The sequence below is a fragment of the Vanacampus margaritifer genome, chromosome 3, assembly GCF_051991255.1.
Source record: "Vanacampus margaritifer isolate UIUO_Vmar chromosome 3, RoL_Vmar_1.0, whole genome shotgun sequence".
Lineage (NCBI taxonomy): Eukaryota > Metazoa > Chordata > Actinopteri > Syngnathiformes > Syngnathidae > Vanacampus > Vanacampus margaritifer.
The window spans coordinates 6,091,410-6,115,383 of NC_135434.1; the positions used below are offsets into that span (position 1 = coordinate 6,091,410).

Sequence of the window (23,974 nt, forward strand, 5' to 3'; positions counted from 1 at the left end):
TGGCTCATGTGACCTTAATAATCTCTCACATATTCTCTAGAGCAGTAGTTCTCAACCACGGTCCTCGAGTACCCCTATCCAGCCTGTTTTCTACGTCTCCAACAGCCAACACAGGTGTTTCAAACAATCAGCTTCTCAGCAAGCTCTGCATGAAGCTTGATAACAATCCTCAGATGTGTTGGCTGAAGGAGACATGGAAAACAGGCTGGATTGGGGTACTCGAGGACCGGGTGTGAGAACCAGTGGCTCCCATAGCCAACATAGCTGAGGATCGCTATCACGCTTCATGCAGAGCTTGCTAATTAGCTGATCGTTTGAACCACCTGTGTTGGCTATGGGAGACATGAGGTACTCGAGGACTGCGGTTGAGAACCACTGCTCTAAAACAGAAAAGTTTCAGAGATGTAAATGATTTTGTTTGGAATCCTTGTTGAATTCCCTTTCCAGCAATATCTATTTTGTGAAAATCTACCCAGTAGTTACTGAGGTAGAAGGGTTCAGAGAAGGCGGCCACGCCCCTTTTTGCTGGAAAATTTCAGCATTAGGCAGGCCATATCTCCCAAACCCCTGCTCCAATTGATTCAAAATTTAAGATTTAGTATTGTGCTATCACTACCAACAAGTACACCAAGTTTGATTAAAATCCAAATCTGTTTTTGTACTGTGCGATTCACGACCCACACCTTATAACAAAATGACGAGTGTTTATGCAAAAACAGCGCTGCTGTGCATGCGGGTTCACACAAACGACTTGTGCATCAGCGTACGTTTACTCAGCACATGCTCAATACAGCTGCTTGTTGTTACAGCTGCTGACCTCTGTGAGACAGCCGCGTCAGCATCGGCCGCTCTTTCTACTTGACTGTTTTGGTTGAACCCACTCCCTCTTCTCCGTTTATCCTCTCGCAGCAGGACGCCGGCCCGATTAAATGTAAACTGGAGGCCGTCCTGTTGAGAGAAGCAGCTTGCCCATTAGGTCATGAGCAGGCTCGCGCCGTCGGGGGTTCAAGTGTTTATTTCTTATGTCAGCCAGACGGAATCATTCTCAACCTACATGTCTGCCGAGCAATAAGATTGACCTCGGTCAGCATGAGTATGTATCATTCACCGCACACACGTGCTGGTAAGGCAGCAATATTTACCCTTTTGACCTGAAAACCTTTTCGAAATAATATTGATGCTACACTGGCATGTGATCAGGAGAATAACATTTGGGTTATTGCCGCAACAGCCCTGGTCACACAGTTAATATACTTGACCATGTTTTTGTTGAACACTTTATATGCACTATATTACATGAAGCAGCTTGGCTCCAAAACCAAAATACTAAACCACTAGTTTCTTCTCATCGTGGATGGTACTTCATGAATATAGTGCGTTTCCATCTTTTTTTTGAGAGAGAGCTCCGAGTCAACATGTCATCATCATCACTCTTTGTTGTCAGGAGACCAGAGGAAGGATCAAAGGAAATAAAGATGAAACTAAGTGAAATAAAGCACCAACTAGGCACCACCCACAGAGTTACAAAACCAGAATCTTTCCACAACCCCAGAAACATCTAAATTCCAACAGATTAGGGAGACCTCAAGAGAACATAGGAAAGGCTAAAGGAAGGAAGGATAGATGAGCAGAGTGAGATCCACAAACACGCCGCGGCAGCACCAGGGCACAACCCCCCGGGCCCCGTGGGGGCCATCGGCTGGAGAGACAACCCAAAGGGGCTTTTCCTTATGCAAGGCCGTACAAAGCACTTTACATTCAACTACTGATGCAGTCTCTGACCTGAAGAGGTTGCTTAAAGCACTGGTTCTCAGGCCCGGTCCTCGAGTACCCCTATCCAGCCTGTTTTCCATGTTTCCTACAGCCAACACTGCTGAGGATTGTTATCAGGCTTCATGCAGAGCTGGCTGATAAGATGATCGTTTGAAACACCTGTGTTGGTTGTGGGAGACATGGAAACTAGGCTGGATACGGGTACTGGCTTAAAGCAATGGTAGTTATTACAAAAAACGGCCAACAGGTGGCAGAAGAGTACAAGAGATCAACCAGGGCCATGTTGCAAAAAAGCTCAGTTTTTTAAACAGATTTGTGAATAATGATGAACCTTTGCTATATTCTAGTGCTAATTGCTGCAAAACGGAAACAGATAGAAATAAACCTTTTTTCCCAACAAAAGAAGAGACTCTAATCTTTATTTTGGTAGGTTCCATGGTTTTATAGCAATGGAACACAATAATCTGTGGGCCTTGCAAAATCAGTCAAAATCCAGTAAAACAGCCGGGAGCGATAGGGGTTGCTTCAGTGAAAATGTCTGTGAGTGAATGAGTTAAGTATTTAAATATGTTTGTATTTAAATAAACACAATTATAATAAACTCCCCAAGCATATTGCAGAAAACTTAGGTAGCCCGTCTTTTAAAGTCAAGAAGCCAATAGTTTTGCAGCCTGGCTGCTACTTGGCTGTTCTTCAGTCGGAGCACAGTTTCATCTCAGCTTTGGAATGTGCTTACATGGTTGGAAAAGTGGGGTGGGAGGAGGTCGAGACGGATGAGCGGGAAGGAAGCAGGGAAAGTAAAAAAAAAATACAAAAAAGTGAGGTGGAGCCCCTTCTTGTCCTGACACAAGTGATGGTGTGCAAGGAGACAGACAGACAAACAGACAGAGGAAAGGGAAGTTGGCGGTGGGATACGGCGCACAAGCTGATAGAGAAAGAAACTGACAAGATGGTGGAAGTTGCACCTAAGTGAAACGTGGGCCCCGTGTTTCAAGCCTACTCGTGAAGTGAAGTGTACGGTCTGTTCTGCAGACGAGCTGGTGACTCAGCAGTGAATTTGGACGATTTGCAAGGTCACTTTCAAATCCACGCATTTACTACGTGCGCCACGTAGGCTTATCTAAAGTGATGCAATTCTTTCTCGGCTTCACGGGATTAGCAGGAGTGAAGCCTGCGGCTGCATATTTGAGAGGCAGCTCCACCGCGCGCGCACACACGCACGCACACACGCACACGTTCCCTCTTCATTAAATAGAAGCATTAATCATTAATGATGCATTTGGGGATGCTTCTTTTTGAGTTGTTTTCTCATAATTAGCTCTTTATGCAACACTGTGAGATGAGGCAGATGTTCAAGTAGAGAAACGAAAACATAAAACCACTTCACCACTTCAGTCCCCACTTCTTTAGGGCTTATCTTATTATAAACTAGACTAAGTGCAATTTCTGCAGAAATTGTGTGGGAATGCTGGAAGCTGAATGCTAATAGCTGAATGCTTATGAAGGAAATTGAAAGATAAATGATGTGAAAATTTGACATTTTTAATTGTAGTTAAATGACAAATGAATAAAAGAAAACTTGAATTGCAATCTGTCTAATGTGAGATTTAATCATTTCAGAGAAATTATAATCCATTTCCTGATATGATAGTTGGTATCGAACCATCTAATGTACTAAAATGTAGTCCAAGCAGGGTTTGAACCCATGGTGGGAGGCAATTGCTTTAAGTACTGAGCTAACTTGACTTGTTCAAATCCATGGCTTATTTTGAATAGTGTTATCTGATGCTGAAAGCCAACATGTTTTTAATCATTTCAGTGAAAATATAATAAATTTCCTGATCTGATAGCCAGTTGGGATACATTTATATCCCTGAGCATAATGGCCATGGATATATTAGCAATGTACAGTCAGAGGTGGGATTCGAACCCGCAACCTCCAGGTTACTGGACTATGCACTTTACCATATGCGCCTCTGAATAGTATGAGAGAGCTGGTAATGATTAAAAGTTGCATGTATGAAAGTGGGCGTGGAAAGTGAGACTTGGAAAAAGTTCAACGTCAGTGAATTTTTGGATGCATTATGTGGGAGTTATTGCACGGCAAAAAAGTGAGGAGAATAAAATGCTATAATAAGTAAGAATAAAGAATCCCAATGCTTCCAGCATTCCCACAATCAGCCTCTACGCCCAAAAAAAAAAGCGAGTCAGCAATTTCTTCAGTAGAGCCCAATTTAGAAACATATGCTGAAAACACCGCATGGGAGCTCACCTTTGTCTTCCAAACATTTCACTCCGCCCAGTTTCAAGTTTGTGAGCAGGATGACGCACACACAAAAAAAAAAATCCACTAAACTTACGTTGCCAGCATGCCGTGCCGTGAGGGGATAGAATGCTGATTAAGCATTTAATGAAGATCCACATGAGTCCACAAGGTTTAGAGATATAAGGCCCAAAAGATATAAGGCCCCAGTGTACAACCCCACCACCACCATACACGTGCTTTCTGTACTTTTCCATGTTATACTGTAATAAACGTCTCCATATCTGTTTTTCGTTATGTTCTTCTGTCTTTTGTTCCAGAGGTGCCACTAGTCCTCTACCTGTTCCTGCTCATCTCACTGGTGTGGTTGTGGGCGGGCCTTCATATGGGCTACAAGCACATGTGGATGCTTGTCCTCTACATCGTCTCCAATTGCCTGCTGGTGAGATCATTCGCCTACTTGCTTAGCTAATATTGGTTTAGCTGTTCATTTATTTGCACAAATATTGTGAAAAGTTGTGAATGCAGGTTATTGTGGAGAGGATTAAGGGCTGGGGTGGACCATGGCAATTACATGGGGTTCTGACATTTCCAGAGACACTGAACGCATTGTTTTACATGCTTAACTAATTCACTGCCATAAATTCATTCAATTATTTAAAATTAAGGGCAAGAGGCGATTAAAAAAATTTAAATTGTAATTAATCACATGACTTCACTAGTGAACTCATGATTAATCACAAATTCTATATGTTCTAAATGTACAATAAAATAATTCTAGGTTTTCATACTCTTGTTAACAAAAGTGAGAAAAAAAAGTTAAACTAATAGAAATAGTTCAAATTAATTTTTGACCTTTATAGCCGGCAACGGCAGTGAATGAATTAAAAAAAAAAGAAAGAAAGAAAATATTATAAAAAATTCGGGGCATCAGGCGATTAAAGTTTTTAATCGTAATTAATCGCATGACTTTACTAGTTAACTTGCGATTAATCACAAATTTTATGTACAAAACTAAATGTACAATAAAAAAATCTAGATTTTCAACAAAAGTGGAAAAAAATGTTAAACTAATAGAAATATTATCTAATTTTTGACGTTTATAGCCGTCAATGGCAGTGAATGAGTTAAAAAAAAAACATAAAAATGCTTAATTTATAAAGATCTAAGTGATTTGTGATTAATCTTGAGTTTAAATAATTAAGTGATTAAACAAAAAAGAAAATATTATTAACTCTTTGACTGCCAGACGTTTTCAGAAACGGGATGTTGCCAGTGCCATCCGATTTAAGCATTTTGACTGATCTTTCAAGGTCCACAGAAAATGTTGTGTTTGGCCTATGGAAACACACATACTACCAAATGAAAGATTGAACTCTCATCTTTCATCAGAAAAAAAAGTTTGTTTCTACCTTATTCCGTTCTTCAGTAATCAACAATAGAAAATGGTTACTTTCACCGAAATTCTCTGTTTTGAAACAAAAAGCGGAGAAAAGGAGCTTTTTGTGAAACTATGTTATTTCATGCACTCTAGTGAATTGTACACTTCTTTTTGTCCATGAATGATGCCACAAACACCTAAATAGTGCTTTACTTCTGTAAAACGCTTTCACCAACAATGAAAAAGTGTTTTTAGTTTGCAAAATACGTTTATTTCCATTCAACAGTGTAACAATTTGACAAAACAATTTCGCAAACGATTTACAAATGTGTGCAACTGTGGTACTACTTACAATTATGTGGATGTTTCAAATACAGTTTTTGTTTTTGTAATGCTCTCCTGCGTGCAAGGAGAGGGAGCAGGATTCGCACAACAGATTACTTTCACTTTCATTGTCCGTTTCGCGTGCAGACGTTACACTTTCTTGACGGCCTTTTTTTCCGGGGAATAGCAAGTAGCAGACTATACCCACTCCTCCGATGAATATGCATTGGACTCGGGGCACTCTTCGTCGTCCGATTGAACGTCCAGCGTGCTCGCTTGTGCTCCGCGTTTTCCGGTGTCAGCATCGCTAGCCCGTGAACCTTTATGACGTCGTCATAGCCGTCGCGTCAACGCTTCCAACTTCGCCGTCAACCTCGGAGACACCATCATCATCATCGATGATGATCATCGTCGTCATCAATGTGCTCTTTAGCGTTGAAAATTCCCAACTGTGAGCTGCTTGCAACATTGTCTGCTTCCTCCTCCATCTAGCTCCGCCTAACGTATTCTACTGCCGCGTCAATGCTTCTAACCACGGAGTCACCATCATCATCATCATCGATGATGATCATCGTCGTCATCAATGTGCTCTTTATCGTTGGTCGATGCTTTTCCCCGCCTCACGTCTTCTGCTGACGCCCACCCGATCTTGTCAAAAGAGAGTCATCGCTGCCCTCTAGGGGCCAAAAATAGTCATTAGGCTCACTAGACCTGCTGCTCCTCCGTAGGTTTTTGCAGAACGTCATTTAACGTCTTTGGCAGTAAAAGAGTTAAAAAATGAGGGGCGTCAGACGATTACATTTTTTAATTGTAATTAATCGCATGACTTCAAAAGTTAACTCACGATTAATCACAAATTTTATATCTGTTCTAAACGTACAATAATTTTTTTTCTAGGTTTTCATTGTCTTGTTAACAAAAGTGGGAAAAAATGTGAAATTAATAGAAAAAGTTCAAATGAATTTTTGACATCTATAGCCGTCAATGGCAGTGAATGAGTTAGGAAGTAGCACATGGATTCATTGTCCTGGAAAGACCTTGCATCTTGGGAAAATAATTTGCACCCACTTTTATAAAGACAAAAAAGCGACCTAAGTCCAGCCTGAGTGTTTGTGTTACTCTTTTCGTCACCGTGGTGCAGACGTAATGTGGCCGTAAAAGTGTGTGGTAGCTCTTGGTGATATGTGGCATAGATGTGCAAAAGACATCAGCGTCACACCAAAGTCAATTTATTTTGTTGGAACCAACGCAGGATGATGAGCGACGATGTCAACGGTGACATCATCATCATGCCATCGTTTCTTTCTGGCCAGTGGCGTAAAGCGTGCTCCTAAAAGTCATAGGTCATTGTTTGCCTGGTGCATTTTCTGCTCTTGGAGCACTGATGTGACATTCCTCAAATGTCACATTTTTGAAGACGTTTGAGTTGTCCATTCTGTCCCAGCTTTCCAACGCTTTCAAAACTAAAGCAAGTAATAGTTCTGGACTTTAAAAATGATGTACTGTACTGTTCTGGTCGGTGCTGGATTTCACTTTCCTTTCTTTTCTTGGGTCCTTCCTCGGGTCTCCTGACGGCCTCACGGCTCTGGCTGGGTTCTGAAGTGTTCGGTTTAGGTGAACGGTATGGGATTTTTTAAATAGGTTTTAGGTGAACTAATGAATACACACACACTCACACGCACGCACATGCACATACACGTACTCACTCACATACAAAATAAAAATTTATTAAAAAAAATATATATATATATATATATATAAAATAAAAAAAAGAGAGAGCAATGATGATGACATGTCAAATCGGTAAAATTACCGCATGAACAATACTGAGCTCTCCATAAAAAAATAAAAATTTTAATAAAAAAATAAAATAAATTTAATTTAAAAAAATTATGTACTGAAAACGTCCTGCAGGTGACCTCTCTTTTTCTATTCATTCACTTTTGTCCTGCTTAATAAAATGTGAGTATCAAGATTAATTAGCTGCTTTTGAGAGTCGCAGCAGGGAAAAGTGACGCTTATGATGCTGTTGAAGCATTTCAAATGGCATCCGGCTAGTATGCTCCATCCATGTCATCTACTTGTTTGCACTTTATACTCCATTTCCACCACCTCACATCTCTCATTTGTTTGAGCGCATGTTCTCCTCATGGAACAGGGCACACTTACGTAACAGGCCTGCGTTTAAGCTCGTTCCTATTGGCTGCATACGCCACTAATGATCTGCGCTTAAGCACCCATGTTGCTTTTATGACCAGCGAGCTGCATACTGTACATAGTTGGCCGCATACAAACTTTGACGGATGCTTTCAGGCAGCGAGCACATGAAGGACTGGAAGTTTGCGTTGAGTGTCATGAAACTAAATGGATTTAATTTGATCAACAAAGCCCTATGAAGGTCATGTTGCCCCCACCCACTTGAGTTGGAATGTTATTGGTTAATTCTGAGCACACAACCTCTTTTTAGTAAATTTTCAAAAAAATCAAAAATCCATTCTTATCAGGCGTTTTGTGTGGATTTAAAGAAAAAAAATAGACATTCAATTTTAAATAACGCTGTATCTTTTTTCTGCAAACCGCTGGGAATGTACCGGCTGAAACCTGCATGCACCTGTATGCAAGCGCATTCACACAGGACTGCCCCCGACCCCCTCAAGCATTTCATCTATGTATGTCTGCGGCTGCAGTCATCGCCCAGCGACGGGTGTCGTGAAATACAAGATGGCCTTGCGGTATTTGACGCCCCTGTGTTTTGGGCTAATTCGCATCCTGGCACTGTTTGACCAGGAGGGTTTGGTAATGCCTCGGAAGTGGGGCAAGCACAAATATCGGGGCGCCAATGATGTCATGTCCGAATGATGAAGTAATCCTCCATTAGTACTGCTTGAACAGATGCTTAATTCTGTCAAGATTTTAAGACGGCAGTAAAGTCACAAAACACAACGCAATATGTAATAAATTAATTTAGCGTTTCTTTTCTGGCTTGCTTCACAGGGACTGTACGTGTTTGCAGTCTACTTTGTTATGCACAACCAGCTGTGTTGGCCCGCAAAAGCCACTTACAACGTGGAAATGAGCGGCCATGACAGTCCGGACTCCACCTATCAGGGAGCGGGGCCAACCACTGTTGGGGCTGACATCAACAAATCAACACAGAACCTCATCAGCGCCATGGAAGAGGTACCACACACACAAACACACAAATCAGAGTAATAACATACTTTTCTTCATGACATCATCAACTTCTGAGGGCGGGCGTGTTAAATGATGCGATACTGACTGATTAACCTCCAAGTTTGAATAAGTTTGTGTAAAAGAATAATCAAGACTGAAATAATCGGTCCATCTATTTTGTGGATGAGCTGGAAATATCCCAGCTAGCTTACTTAAGGAGAGAGGTCGGGAGCACTCTGTTAGCATTAAACTAGCATACAGAAAAGCTAAGCTGTGTTGTTGTTTTAAACACACAATATGTCATTTTCTTAGTTATATGTTTAATTTAACTGTACATGTCAACTGAGAGTGGGAGTTTAAAAAAAAAAAACGGACCGTCTTAACTTTGATGACTTCAAACACCGACGTTGTATGGGGCTTCAGTGACTTGAATTTCTAAAATATTTGGTCAAGTTCCGAATTGTACAGTTGAGAGATTCCATTATAATTCTAATTTGCTCATGAAATATGTCTTCTGCTTTGTGACAGGTTCAGAATTATTTTTTTTTAAATATCATAGCCAGCTGACATAGGGAGAGTGACAGGGAGCACACAGATGCTATTTAGTGTTAGCATTAAGCTAGCATACAGAAAGGCTAAGATGTGTTGCTTTAAACAAACAAGATGTAAATTTCTTTGTTTTATGAGTACTTTGAATGTAAACTTAAACTCGGAGTGGCAATAAAGAACTTGAATCTTTAAACACCAAAGTTTTGTGGCACGTCAGCAAATTTCTTTCTAAAATTGGTAAAGTTTGTTTAAATTAGACAGTTTAGAAATTCTGTTGTAATTCTAAATTTCTCATGAAATATGTCTTCTTTGTGACAAGTTGTAAAAAAAGAAAAGTTTTTTTTTTTAACTTTTAAAAAAAACTCCCTGTTTCAACTGAATTCATACGTTGATTATGACTGTATTGTCCTGCCTATTTAAAACTCCTATTTTAAAAGGTCAATGCATCCTCTGGAATTATTGTGACTTACTCTCATTACTCATCCGGTATTTTAGTCATATTAATACCAAAATCACATGTGAGTCAGTTAATGTCACCAAATATCATAATCCTAATTGGTGTGACTCTTGACGAAAATGAATGCGAACAATCACCGCACCTTCCCCTACTCTCCCTTTTGTCAGTGTCCACCTTATCCCCCCCCCCCTCTTTTTTTTCCCAGGCCCTCATTCCCATGTCTCCAGGTGCCCATTACCGCTCCTCCTTCACATATTTCTCACATCAGCTGAGCTGCACAGGGAACATTTATGCCACAGTCTGATTCACATTACGCAACATCCTGCTGTGTAAACAGTCAATGGTCACCGTCCGCTCATCTTGTACAAGCATTCTGTCAGTCTACACACAAAGGCACACATCGCTCTTACGCTGGCTTTCTGTATCCTCAACCCTGTCGCTGGAGAATTCCCTATAAGGAAGAGTGAGAGTTAGAAGTCTCTCCACTCACGGGAATTGGCTAATCTTGTTTTATTCATGAGAGCACACTACTGCTGCCTCTCCGGGATTGAGCTTCAACCTGGTGAGAGCGATAAGAGCCCCACACCACTTCGCAAAACAATGAGTACTTATAGGTATTTGTCAGTTTAGAAAGAAATTGGAGTGAAATTATAACAAGCAAAAAAATGGTTTCGGTCTCATCGTGAATACAATTTGTCTTCCTGCTAGGAAGTTAATACAGGAAGGAGACCCTTGTTCTTCTTCATTGCCGTGTGTACGTGTGTATGTGTCATTTGGATTGATTTTTCACATTTCCTGTTTTACTCTTTTGAAGTGGAAAACCAACCAAACTGGACACGATGCAATGGAACGGTACAAGAATAATCAGGGAACACAATTCAGGAATTGCGATTGCGTTACCAGCTTCCATCCACAGTCTTGAGGACAGGTGTCAAAACTCAAGGCCCGGGGGGCAAGATCCGGCCCACCACATCATTTTATGGGGCCCGTAAAAAAAATTAAAAAATTTAAAAATTGGACCAACATTTAAAATTTTTATGTGTAAAAAAATTATGTTGTTATATATAATAATAATTATTATTATTATAATAATAATAATTATTATTATTATTATAATAATAATTATTATTATTATTATTATAAATGTTTGTACAGGGTGACACGGTGGATGACTGGTTAGTCCGCATCCCAGTGCAGAGGACCTAAGATCGAGTCCGGGCTTCGGCGCTCCTGGGTGGAGATTGCATGCTCTCCCCGTGCTTGCGTGGGTTTTCTCCGGGTACTCCGGTTTCCTCCCCACATTCCAAAGACATGCATGGCAGGTTAATTGAACACTCCAAATTGTCCATAGGTGTGATTGTGCGTGTGGATGGTTGTTCGCCTGCAATTGGCTGGTAACCAGTTCAGGGTGTACCCTGCCAGCTGGGATAGGCTCCAGCAACCTTTGTGAGGATAAGAAAACGGATGGATGGATGTTTTTACAGGTTACAGTTTACAGTAACCTGAACAAAAATTTAACAAACTATTTTTCCTTGACTTGTGGCCCGTGAAAATAAAAATTAAAAACGAATATGAACATTTCAAATTGTCATGTGGTAATAAGTGATATTGTGGTATATAATATTAATAATAATAATAATAATAAATGTTTGTACATGTTTTTTGTTACCCTTTTTACAGTACCCTGAACAAAAATGGAACAAACTATTTTTTCCTTGACTTTTGATTTCAAAACTAGTAATCCATCAATTTGTTATGTACATGTAGTAATACAATGAGGCAATTAAACATTTATTTGGTTCTACCGTCATAACGGCCCTCTCATGGCTTGTAACTACAAAGCGGCACATCGTAAAGGCTACACACACAAAAATCAACAACTAATTGCACACAGATAAAAAATAAACCGGCAAAGCCACACCAAGCCAACGTTGGCTAAGATACAAAGGATTACAGTGCAAGACTTTTATGTCTCCCCACTAAGACTCATTTGTTTTGTCTTGTGCTTGAGTTATTAACCGGTTGTTTAACCCCCTAAAACTCTTAACACCCGCGTGACCTCCCATTCACCCCATGAACTCCCTCTGACCTTGTTCTTAACCCTTCGGGGTGCTTGAACGACGTGTACTCTGGCTGACCCAGAAACATGATGGGGCCTCTGACACAGTGTGTGTGTGTGTGAGTGTTATGATGACAAGAGACCTCATCCTGTATTTGTGTCATATTTTCTTGGATGTTGAATCAATGAGTGAGATAAAGTTCCTTCCAAATAATGACCAAAATGTGCCTGATGACTTTTTTTGCCAGGTGTCAGCGGACTGGGAGCGTACGTCGCTGAGGACCGGTATTCAGCCCGCCAGCGTTTTTAAGGCCAGTCCGGTGATGGGGACGTACCCCGCTGAGGGCGGCTTCATCAACACCAACTTGGTCACGGCCGACGAGGAATCCCAGGAGTTTGATGACCTCATATTTGCCTTAAAAACTGGTGAGGACCCCCCAAAGCGCAGGCATTTGCAAGAGCAGACCAAAAAAATGGTTTCATAGCAGCGAGAGCAAAATCCTTTTGGCTCTCCAAGTACCACCACCATAACTAGGGATGGGCACGTACCCTTTCTTATATACTCGCAAGTATATTTTTTGATATCCGCTGTAACATTAAGTACATATTAACCACAGGTGCCAAATCCAGTTGCAGAAAGTAAAAACCCTGCCACAGTTTGGTTTTAGCCTCAGCTGCTAGTTAGCTAGCTCTCTAGCTAGCTCCTGTGGTGCTTGTTTACCTGCTAGGGAGCTAGCTAGCTAGCTAGCACCCATGGTGTTTGTTTAAATGCTACGGAACTAGCTAGCTAGCTAAAGCTAAAGCCAAACTGTGGCAGGGTTTTTACTTTCTGGACCTGGATTTGCCATCTCTGACATTAACATTGCATAAGTATAATAATAATTTTAAAAACATAGTTTTATGAATTTATTCATTATCTGTACCATTTATCATCTCTATAATGCATTTAAAATCTATATCACTTTAAAAGTTGAATAATAATATACCAAAATAAATGGTTGAGAATGAATCGTTCTCCAAGATTAATTCAAATAAATTGTAGTGAAAAGTTAAATATAACTGAACTGTACTTTACAAATGCACTGTAGAGGATTTTTTATTTTATTTTTTTTACAAATAAGTTGAAGCATGTCCCTATGGACAAAACGAGGAGCTGGGGTCTGTTCTAAAAAATAGCTTCTGATGGGACACTGTGACTTGCTAACAAGAATTTAACCAGAAGGTCAATGTAAAACATTTATTTATTTTAACTTAAAATGGTACATGATTTTTAATGTTCCAAATATTCTATAGTTTGTTTAATAATGAAACACATTGTGTTCAATGGGGGGGTCTGTTGAGCTGTAATTTTAATACCATGACACTGCAATATTTATGCTCAGAGTTATCATACAGTTAGAATCTAATAGCGACCCATGCCTACATCTAACACACTTTTGTTTTGTAATACTATTATCTTAAGGATGCTGTGTATGTGTGTATAATGAACTAAAAATCAATGCACACGCACGTACAGACGACAGTCGGGTGATAAAATGGAGCTTGAATGGTGTTTTCAACACTGCTAAATCATAAAACAAAACCTAAAAGCTAAGTGGTACTATCTAACCAATTAAGAATAATATCATGTATTCCTTAGAATATTGATTTTTCATTATAGCATATCCTAAAACTCAGCTTTAGCCGTTTCTATTTCATTTCAGTTTATCTTCAGTATATCGCACAATGATCGAAGACAGAGAACAGTAAATCTAAATGTCTCCAAATGGAGTCAATGCCAAGTAAGTTTTCTGCCAAACAGAGGAAACGCCGCCCGCCCTCATGCAACTGCTTGCCACGTCGTCGTTCATTTACAGTGAACAAACTGGTTTCCTGACGCTGTGCTCCAAATGCTTCACATGTAGGCCACACAGCAGTCTGGGCTGATGGAGTGTACAGTAGTTAGCCCCTCATTGAACTGCCATCATTTCTCGCTAAAACGCTATCCACACCTTCACGAGCAGACGTATGAAATCGACACATACTGTACAAAAGGAAATTTGCATAATGTTCCTTATAATACATAGAAGCCTTTAAGCTGTTCATTGACCTACAAATGTTACTTCTGCTGTAATACATCATCTTGTCAGTCAACATGGTTTCCGTTTGAGTCATGCGTGCAATTCTTCGACAGGGGTGGTTGTTTGTTAATTAAGGAAGCAACTCCCACACTCACTCGAACAGCAGAAATAGACTTCCATGCAAACTACATAACATCGCCTTCCTCAAATGATTTTTTTTTTTCCAGCAATCAACAACAGTGGCAGGGGGTAGCCGTCGGTCAAATTGGTGTATCGAGGCCTTAATGTCCCTGATTTTCACATCGTAGCAAGCAAACACACGCACAAGCACACATATCCAGAAGCAGGAACAAAAAAGTATGAAGTAGCAGAATTGTAAAAAACAATAATAATAATAAAAAATTGTGTTGTGCTTTTTAGATTTGAATCAATAGGATCTTAATCACAGTATGTGTTCGATAGAAGTAGACAATGGCGACAATTATAAATGAGAATAATACATTTTGAAAATACGAGTATTTTATATCATGAAGCCCTGACTGTGGATGACATAACAAACAATAACTTCTCCCAGGGCTGATTGTTTTTTGTTTTTTTTTTGTTTTTTGTGTGTGCTTGTCCAGCCCTTATTAGAACCCATCATTTCTGTAGCGCTATGCTAGTGTGCTAACCACTACTCCACCCGTCTGCCAAATCTCGCAACTCACACTGACTTTTATCTACACTACTGGTAAGCCATATTGTAAGTTTATGGGTCCTCCTCGGGCCGCACTAAATATCTCTTTAAGTAAGCGATGATTCCAAGTTCCTGAAGACTTGTAAATAAATGTCATATCTTATAGCTCTACTATTATATCAAGTAAGAATATTTTTAGTAAAACTGAGCATGATTCCATATAAAGTGTAGGCCACTGAAATTAGCCGATACATTTTTTGATTGTTTAAAATGGTTAATTATACTGAAACATTAGTGGTTTGCACATCCGCCTCCTAGTCAAAAGGTCCAAGGTTCAAATTTAAAATTAAATAAGCTACAATCAGGCATGTGTCATTTCTTCCCAAAATTCCCCTCAGCGACGTGAAGTAACCATTTAAGTCATGTCGGTCGATGGTTTAAAAAGTAACCAATGAGATACTACACGAACTTGTGTGTTGAAGCCTAACCGAGCGTTGGACACCCCCCTCGTGACCTTCGACCTCGCCCCTCCGCCACAAGTCACACTGAACTTATCACCCGCACCAGCAGAGCCAGGCAGTCATCTGGAAAAGTCATTTTCTAATCACAATTACATAAGTGGGCGGGGTCAGGACGCAGCCCAGTAATGAGGCTCTTCACACACTTCATTTGCTTGTCAAGCATTAAACACGCTCGTCTAGTCAGCATGCGGTAAAACTGAGGGCTGATCATTAACATGATGCTTTTACTGTGAAACACGAGCATTTTCTTATCATCCCTGACACACACACACACACTCACGCAGCACGGAGTGTGACATGGTCACGCACTCGTTTTCGCGCTTAAAGGACAATTCTCATTTTAGTTGACTGACAGCTGTCAATCACCCTCGGATTTCTTTTTGCATTCACATATTTGTAATGTCATATATTGCACTCAGTCTGTACGGTATATGAGAGCCATCAAACTGGTGGAGTTTTGGAAATAGAAAAAAAAAATTATTCTAGTTATTTGGAAAACTTTTGGGGTCAAATTTGACCAGTTTGGATTTGATTTGACAAAAATGAAAAAAACTTATTTTGACCTGAAATGTGATGACACAAAACTGATGCCTATTGACTCAAATGGATTTTAGATTTACCAGTAAATAAGGAAAATTGTGATAAAGTGCGAATTAAACTTTAAAAGCGCACAAGCTATAATCGTCAGTATTTTATTTTTATTTGTTTTTATGGTAAACTTGAAGTTCCTAGAACTGTCTCTGTTTCCACCACATCTCAGTCTTAGAATGGTCGTGAAACATCATAGGAATCATCATATATACTCAACATAAAGGTCATACAAAGGTCAGAGGAATACCCCAAAAATTATGTAAATCATAAAAAAGAAGTCCGGCGGCAGAAGACGGGGGATCGAGTCCGGTCTTCGGCCTTCCTGGGTGGAGTTGGAAAGACTTGTAGTTTGATGTTGTATTTGACATAAACAATTATAATACTGTATACAATTAATAATGAGGATTTTCAAAATTGATGAATGATGCATGATGAAGTAAGCGCGTGTCGGTGAAAGGACAAATCATTGATGCACTACTAAAGGCTTTAAAAGCGCTGAGCAGTTTGTTGGCTTGCCTTAGAAAATGTGACATATTTACTTTACTGCCTGGTCTCGTATTACAAGTCTCTACCCGGCCACAGATAAATCTCAAAAGTTCAGTGGCCCGTACGGGGATCGAACCCGCGACCTTGGCGTTATTAGCACCACGCTCTAACCAACTGAGCTAACCGGCCATATCAGGCTAGCTGTTGTATGCTCTTTGAACACGCTGATAGTGGAAAGATGTACAATGTGTGGGAGCATTTCAGTTGTGCATATGAGCAAAAAATATACATTATATATAAATTCTGTGTTGTGTATGAGTGTTTCAGTCATGTGTGCGAGAGTGACAAAAAAATCTTTAGAATGAGAGAGTTTCAGTAGCGTGTTGAGCGAAAAAAGCAATAGTGTGCACTAGATCATTTTAATAAGAAATACGACAGCTTACAGTAGTACGTATACCGGAATTTCAGTACTTTGTATGAGAGCCTTTCAGTATAATGTGTGAGCTCATTTGAAAAGTGTGTACAAAGGTGCTTCACTAGTGAATAAGAGGGTTTTAGTAGTGTACAAAATATATTAAAGCGTATTTAGTAGTGCAGATGAAAGTGTTTAGTAGAATAAATGAGAGTGTTTCAGTATTATGAGTATGAGAGCATTTCAGTATTGTATATGTGAGTGTTTCAATAGTATAATGTGTGAGAGCATTTTAGTGTTGTACATGTGAGTGATTCAATAATATGTGTGAGAGCATTTCAGAAGTGTATTAAGGTATTTCAGCATGTATGTATGAGAGTGTTTTAGTAGTGTAAATGGGATAATTTCAGTAGTGTGCATGAGAACATAGAAATGGGAGTTTCAATAGTATGATGTGTGAGAGCATTTCGGAAGTGTAGGAAGGTATTTCAGTTGTGAGTGCTTTAGTTGTGTAAATGGGATTATTTCAGTAGTGTGCATGAGACCGTATCATATATATTAGAGTGTTTCAATAGTCAAATGTGCGAGAGAATTTCAGAAGTGAATGAAAGTATTTCAGTCGTGAGTATGTGAGTGTTTTAGTAGTGTAAATTAGATCGTTTAAGTAGTTTCATGAGAGCGTATCATATATGAGAGTTTCAATAGTAGGTGTGAGAGCATTTCCAAAGTGGGTGAAGGTATTTCAGTCGTGAGTATGTGAGTTTTTTAGTAGTGTAAATGGGATCATTTCAGTAGTGGGCATGAGAGCGTATCATATATATGAGAGAATGTTTGTGAGAGCATATCAGAATTGTGTATGAATGAATGTTTTAATGTTGATAGTAACGCTACTAACAAGTTTTGTGTCCCCCGCGTGCGTGTGTGTGTGTGTGATTCAGGGAGCGGGCTTAACGTGAGCGACACCGAGTCCATCCCTGGCAGCCACGACGGGGGCAGCGTGAGCAGCTCCCAAATCGTGGAGCTGCGAAGGATCCCAATCGCCGACACACACCTCTAACACTGCCCGTCCTCACAGCAAAACACAGTATTTTTATACCACCAGGACATGTATTTGCACTAAAATGTTGTTTTGTTTTGGGACTAGAAAATGTTCATGTAGAGCTTTGATATGATTTCTACTGCTTTTATATGGATGTATGAACCTGTATCAGAATGTTGTACTAAATTAATGGATGCAGTTTGGATGGGAATTTTTGTAGCAATCTACTAAATGTGATAGAGCTCGTCTAACATTGTTAATAAATATTATTCTGTCCATTTTAAATGTGGTTCTTTTTTTTTAATGGATTTTCCAGAATTAGAAGACAAATTAGGTACCAATATATTTTTTTTTAATTACCCTTGATTGCGCTTTTTTTCAACAATCAAAGTAACATCACAACAACAGTGGTTACAGCGACAATGATCCAACCACGACTGGAAAAAAACAGGGAACTAAATACAAGCCAACTGATGAGACAACGAGAGACACCTGGACAAGACACAAGTGGCTGGGGGAGATGATTGGACAACACAAGGGAACAGGATGACGAGCACAGGTGCGAACAAAACCATACAAGTCAGACAGGACACAGATCCGTGCGCCGCCGGAAACTGAAACGGGTGGCGGGCGCAGCACGTGCGCCGCCGGAAACTGGAGGCGGCCGCAGGACGTGCAAAGTAACATCAAAACAACAGTGGTTACAGCGACAATGATCCAACCATGACTGGAAAAAAAAAACAGGGAACAACGAGAGACACCTGGACAAGACACGAGTGGCTGTGGGGGAGATGATTGGACGACACAAGAAAACAGGATGACCAGAACAGGTAAGAACAAAACCATACAAGTCAGACAGGACACCAATCATAACAGTTGAAATTACGAACGCACCTGAAAAAATTATGCATATTTAAAAAAAATACTGCTGGATAAATCTTTTCAAATGAAATCAAAAGGTGTTTAATTTCTTATGAAAAAAATTTCATTACTGCACATTAAATTAACATGGTTGCAGGTACGTGCTAACTGTTAGCTGCTATGCTAAAATTCAATACAAACTTAACTCTATTATAATGCTTGCTTTAAATACATGTGTAACTCTCTTTGTTTTTTGTTTACTTAGAAAGCAACTGGGAGTGTCATTAAATAGCTTGAAGCATATCTTTTGACCAACTGTTCAATATTTGCCGAACTGCTGCTGAATGTGAGTTGAATTGAGTTCAAAGGCACGTACGATATCTCAAATTTGCACTTACAAGTCAAGCAAAAATTCTGCCACCTTGGAATTGTTTATTCTCATTTCAGCTCAGCTCGGCTTTATTTACAGTTCAAAAACTGACACAGCGCCGTACAGAAAACATAACAAGAAAATGCTTATTCTGCAGAACTTGTGTGTGAATGGAATGCTGGATTGCTAAATGAAAAAAAAATTTGAATCATGTGGAAAAATAGGAAGTTAGGGGAAATGATTGCGGTAAAAAATGTGTAATATGTTAATAAAGTGGCACAATATCAAATGATATCAAAAGATGTAGAATATCATATATAGAACAAATAATAATCATATATAACATTCTTGATATGGAATTATAAAAATGTGCATTATTTTGGTTACAAATTTTGAATTTTTGGTATGTGGGAATTACGGGGATTTTGAAAATGGTTGCCAACATGAATTGGATGAGCTGAACATTTTGAATTTCAAATGGGAATGATGTGAATCTGTTACATTGAATATGCCATTGGGGATACATTGGAAATTCATCAGTGAAATATGTTTAAAAAAAATTGTAATGTTGTAATGAGAAAAAAAAAATCATAACTCTTTTATTTTAGTATGTAGAATCTGGACGTTGTTGAGAAATGGGTTAGGAGAAGCACGTCCAAAAAAGTGAAAGTTAAATGGTCACATATTACATTTATCATCCAATGGATCGACGTAAAAGGAGAGAATAATGCATACCAGAAATCTATTGACATTTTTGCATGAAATCCTTACTAATGTTTTCAAGTGTATCTTGCCAAACACTAAATGAGACAAGTAATGAGAAAGAATTTACTTTTTTTTTTTTTTCAGAAGAGTGTAGCAGAACTCAGCAGAAGGCTCTTGTTCAATTCAAATGTACTGATTGACTTGGATGCGATAAACGCCATCGCGGCGTCTTTTATTAGCGTTACATCATTAGCTGTGATGCGCACGTTCTTATCTCACTCTGACAATCGGGCTGTTTGATAACGACGCTGGGGTTCGCCAACTTTTTTTTTCACGCAGACTTCATCTCAGTAACTGTGTTTTCATTGCATTTTTTTTGTACTCCAATACTTTATCAAAAAATAGAAGAATGATTAGTATTCTTTTTGCAAAGGCAGAATCTTTGGCATTCTGACAACAAAAACGAAATGAGGTCACATTTGAAACCACTGTAACTGGAGCCGGGGTTTGACCCGCTTCTACATTCTTTGCCATCAGAATCAAAGCGCCGGTTGAATAATAGTCTTTTCAATTCTTCCTGTTTGTTCTGTTTGGGGCATCCCCAACGTGACCTTCTGCAGAGAACATTGTGTGCAGCAGCAGCAAACTCGATAACAGAGTGGTCGGGGCGTAGCAGTATTGAATCACTCAATCAGCTCCCCGTGACGTCTGTTGGTGAGGTACGAAAATCGGATTTGACCACTACAAACATGTATGAGAAGCATGTAATTGCATCAGCTACAATATGCTTACTCTCTCTTTTTTTTTTTTATCTGACTTGAGAAAATCTGGCTTCACTTTTGTCTAAAGGCCAATAAAAAATTTTTTTTTAAATAAATAAGGCTGCAGACGCCACATTTGCATTTCAATCCATATTTGCTTTCCTGCTTTCGTGCTTGGCGGAGGTAACCAGAGCCAGAAGCGCATCCGCAGTGGCAGGTTGTAAAGCGGGGCTGTCATCCTTCCCTCCGTTTTATTTGAGGCTGCTGAAAGGTGACGTGGCCTCTTGGCTCTTTAGCGTGCACTCGATCCAAAGGCCGGGCAGATCAAAATGGAGCCGTGCTGCTACACTGCTGCACAAGCAAGACAGCACAACAGCAACAAAACAGTATTTGCACCTAGAAAAGAAAAAAGTCAAGATACATAACGCTGCTGGGTCAATTAGACCCAACTGTTTACGCGGGTAGAAAACCCAGAAAGTTGGGTCAAATTGACCAAAGTAGCTGATTTGTCCATGTTTGACCCAACTGTTTTTAAAGGGTTGAAGTGTGAGGCAGACATTTGTTCAAACTTTTTGGGTTAAATAAATAACCCCAAAAGTCCCTTTTTGACCAATTAAAATTTTTTTTTTTAATTTCTTTTATTTTACCTGTTTTTAAATCCATGTGTGTGTTAAATTAAACTAAAAATTTAGATTGTAATGTTATAGTGGCTCTATTTGTTGTTTAATAGACACTTAGTCACATAGTCATTTAACCCAAAAAGCTGGGTCAAATCAATGAGCCTCAAAACAACCAAAAAATTGGGTTATTTTCTAAAAACAACAACAAAATTCTTATTTTGTAAAAACTTTTTGGGTTATTTATTTAACCCCCAAAAAAGGTTGTTTTGTAAAAATTGGGTGTAACAGTGACCAACCCAATTTTTATTTTTTTAGATATTTAACACAAAATCTGGGTCAAATCAATCAGCAACAAAACAACCCCAAAAATTGGGTTATTTTCTAAAAACAACAAAATTGTTGTTTTTTATACCCTTTTGGGTTATTTATTTAACCCCCCAAAAAATAAGTTGTTTTGTATTTTGTTTGACCCAAGTTTTTTGGGGTTAAATAAATAACCCAAAAACTTTTCAGGTTAAATAAATAACAGTTACAGTGGCTTTATTTTTTGTTTAATAGACACTTGGGTAAATACAAAAAAATGGGTATAACAGTGACCAACCCTTTTTTTTTTGTCATTTAACAGAAAATATGGGTCAAATAAATAAGCAACAAAACAACCCAAAAAATTGGGTTCTTTTCTAAAAAACAACAAAATTGTTATTTTCTAAAAACTTTTTGGGTTATTCAATTAAATAAAATAATAGTTAAATAAATAACCCAAAACATTTCAGGTAAAATAAATAACCAAACATTTTTGGGTTAAACAAATAACCCCAAAACAAAACCTTTCAGGTAAAAAAAAAAAAAAAAGGGGGGGGTCCCTTTTTGACCCAATTTGGCTCATTCTCGACCCAATGCTGTTGCATTTAGTCTTTTAAAACTCTGTGTTTGTTGTTAATTTGCTGACCATTTATGGGAAGGCCGTTACTTTGTGTCGAAAGTTTGAGAAGCACGCGGGCGACGTTGAGGCCTCTCTCAGCTCTCACTCAACTCCGAGCTGAAATATGAGCGCGCAAAGTGAAAGGCAACGCTGTCGGCCTAAGCAAACAGCCTTCTAGGGGACGATCGACACATCATGTCCACAAATGACACACACTCTCATACGTCCGACTGCGTGGACGGCAGCACCGCTACACAGTCAGCCCTCTGTCGAGTCGCGTGTGTGTTCTGCGCATGCTTCTGTGTGTGTCCAAGCAAATCCCGGGATGTTCTTGCTTTTCACTACGTGCGCATCCGAAACGCATAGCAATGCACGGATGAATGCCGCCGCCGTGTACGCGGGGCACCCAAAGTGTCGGACAGTTGACACGGATCGCTCCTTGCTGATATTTTTAACCCCCGCCGCGGCCTGAAATAGTCGTGTTTGCGCAGATAAGCTGTTGGACCGGCAACTTTTGTGGGACAAAGCCTCGTTTGGCCTTTTCCCAACGCGCCCTTGAGCAAGGAACCGCTGCCGTTTAAAACCTTGGAGAACCCACGGGGTCAAATTTGGCCCCTCAAATAACAAAGACCTTTTTTTTTTTTTTACAAATTTAACTTCAAAAGTCCAGAGTGCCACTTCTGACCCCTGCATGGGGCCATCTAGTGGATGAATATTGCACTTACATGAGTCAGAGTGGTGGTGACAAGATGGCTGGCAACATGCTGTTTTGTTGAGCTGGAAATCAATCCAAACAAAACCATTTTCTCAGCAAACCATCAGATGGTAAAATTGTGTTTTTTTTGTTAATCTATTTCATATCATGTTGCCTAGGAGTATGTTTTATATATATTTTTTGATAAATTGGCAACTCTGAACTAGTTCCAAAAACAAGGGTTAAAATTGAAAAAACATATATTTTGGTGTTCAGTGAACTTATAGCAGTCATTTAATGTATAATTCATAATTTTCCAAAGAAGAAAAGGGTTCTTGGGTTCTCCAGGGTTAAGATCATTGTCACGATCAACGTCACTGCGGTCTCATTAGATTTGCGTCGATCGGTGAATTTTGTCTTTATAAATCTCATAAGCAGCCATTAGCACTTATAGCGGATAACAGTCAACAGAATTGTGGAACGACAATGCGAAGGAAGGCGCGGGTTTGCCCCAGTGCTGAGCTCGGTGACCTTTCCGAAAATGATGTCACGAGTGACCCATCAGAGAGAGAAAGTCACCGCGGCACACTGGATGTTTGTGTGAGCACAACCACATAAAACCAGTTCAATCCTGCAGCGCTAAGAGAGCTAATTATGTTAAACGATACACTAGCGCTCATTGTTGTACGGCAGATTATGCTGCCGGGGCATATGCACTACAAGGACCGCCTCTCCAGAACAAAGTATTTGCTGTTTAGAGCAATAGATCACTCTTGTTATTGTTGTCTTTCTTCAAGTAGTAAACAGAATCACATGTTAGCTTAATAGCGTAATTCCCCGAGTCATTTTTGCTAACTGTAACAATATCAATAAAAAATATCAACGTGTATCTGTAGATTCTCTGTCATCCAGGTCATGGAAATGCACAAAGATCTTCTTGTTTGTTGACCTTTTTGTGTGAGTTTTTCACAAAATGTTCAAATATGGCTACTATGCTATTAGGCTAACGATATACATAAAGATGCGTGACAACGAGAACAATACCGAGCTCTTAATTGATAATCTTTTCATTTAGTAGCATTTTGGGCCAAAATGTTTAGTAAGGAGTTAGTCAGAACAGATTAGGGCTACTTGAAAAAGAAGGAATCACAATAGTATAGACAATATAGTGGTACAGTCACGTTCTATCGTGTTTTAAAGAGGAGGCCAACCCAAAAGTATTATTTACAATAACATGTTGTATTACTAGTCTAGACATAGCATTGTGATTATTATT

The 23,974-nt window shown here is 39.4% G+C and overlaps 1 protein-coding gene and 1 non-coding gene across 7 annotated transcripts in view; one reads left to right on the forward strand and one right to left on the reverse strand.

The window, feature by feature from the left end:
- adgrv1 (adhesion G protein-coupled receptor V1) overlaps positions 1 to 18,060 on the forward strand; it is a 105,709-nt gene extending 87,649 nt beyond the window's left edge. For 3 of the 6 annotated variants that reach the window (XM_077561743.1, XM_077561745.1, XM_077561749.1), the window contains 4 exons: positions 4,357 to 4,478; positions 8,736 to 8,921; positions 12,229 to 12,406; positions 17,665 to 18,060. In XM_077561743.1, coding sequence (XP_077417869.1) covers positions 4,357 to 4,478; positions 8,736 to 8,921; positions 12,229 to 12,406; positions 17,665 to 17,783 — 605 coding nt within the window. In that variant the 3' untranslated portion in view covers positions 17,784 to 18,060. The remainder of the gene's footprint in view (positions 1 to 4,356; positions 4,479 to 8,735; positions 8,922 to 12,228; positions 12,407 to 17,664) is intronic. The other 3 variants (XM_077561744.1, XM_077561747.1, XM_077561746.1) reach the window with 1 other exon arrangement.
- On the reverse strand, positions 16,430 to 16,503 carry trnai-aau (transfer RNA isoleucine (anticodon AAU)). The gene has a single exon. It is a non-coding gene; the product is annotated as a tRNA-Ile (tRNA).
- Positions 18,061 to 23,974: the final 5,914 nt, after the last annotated feature.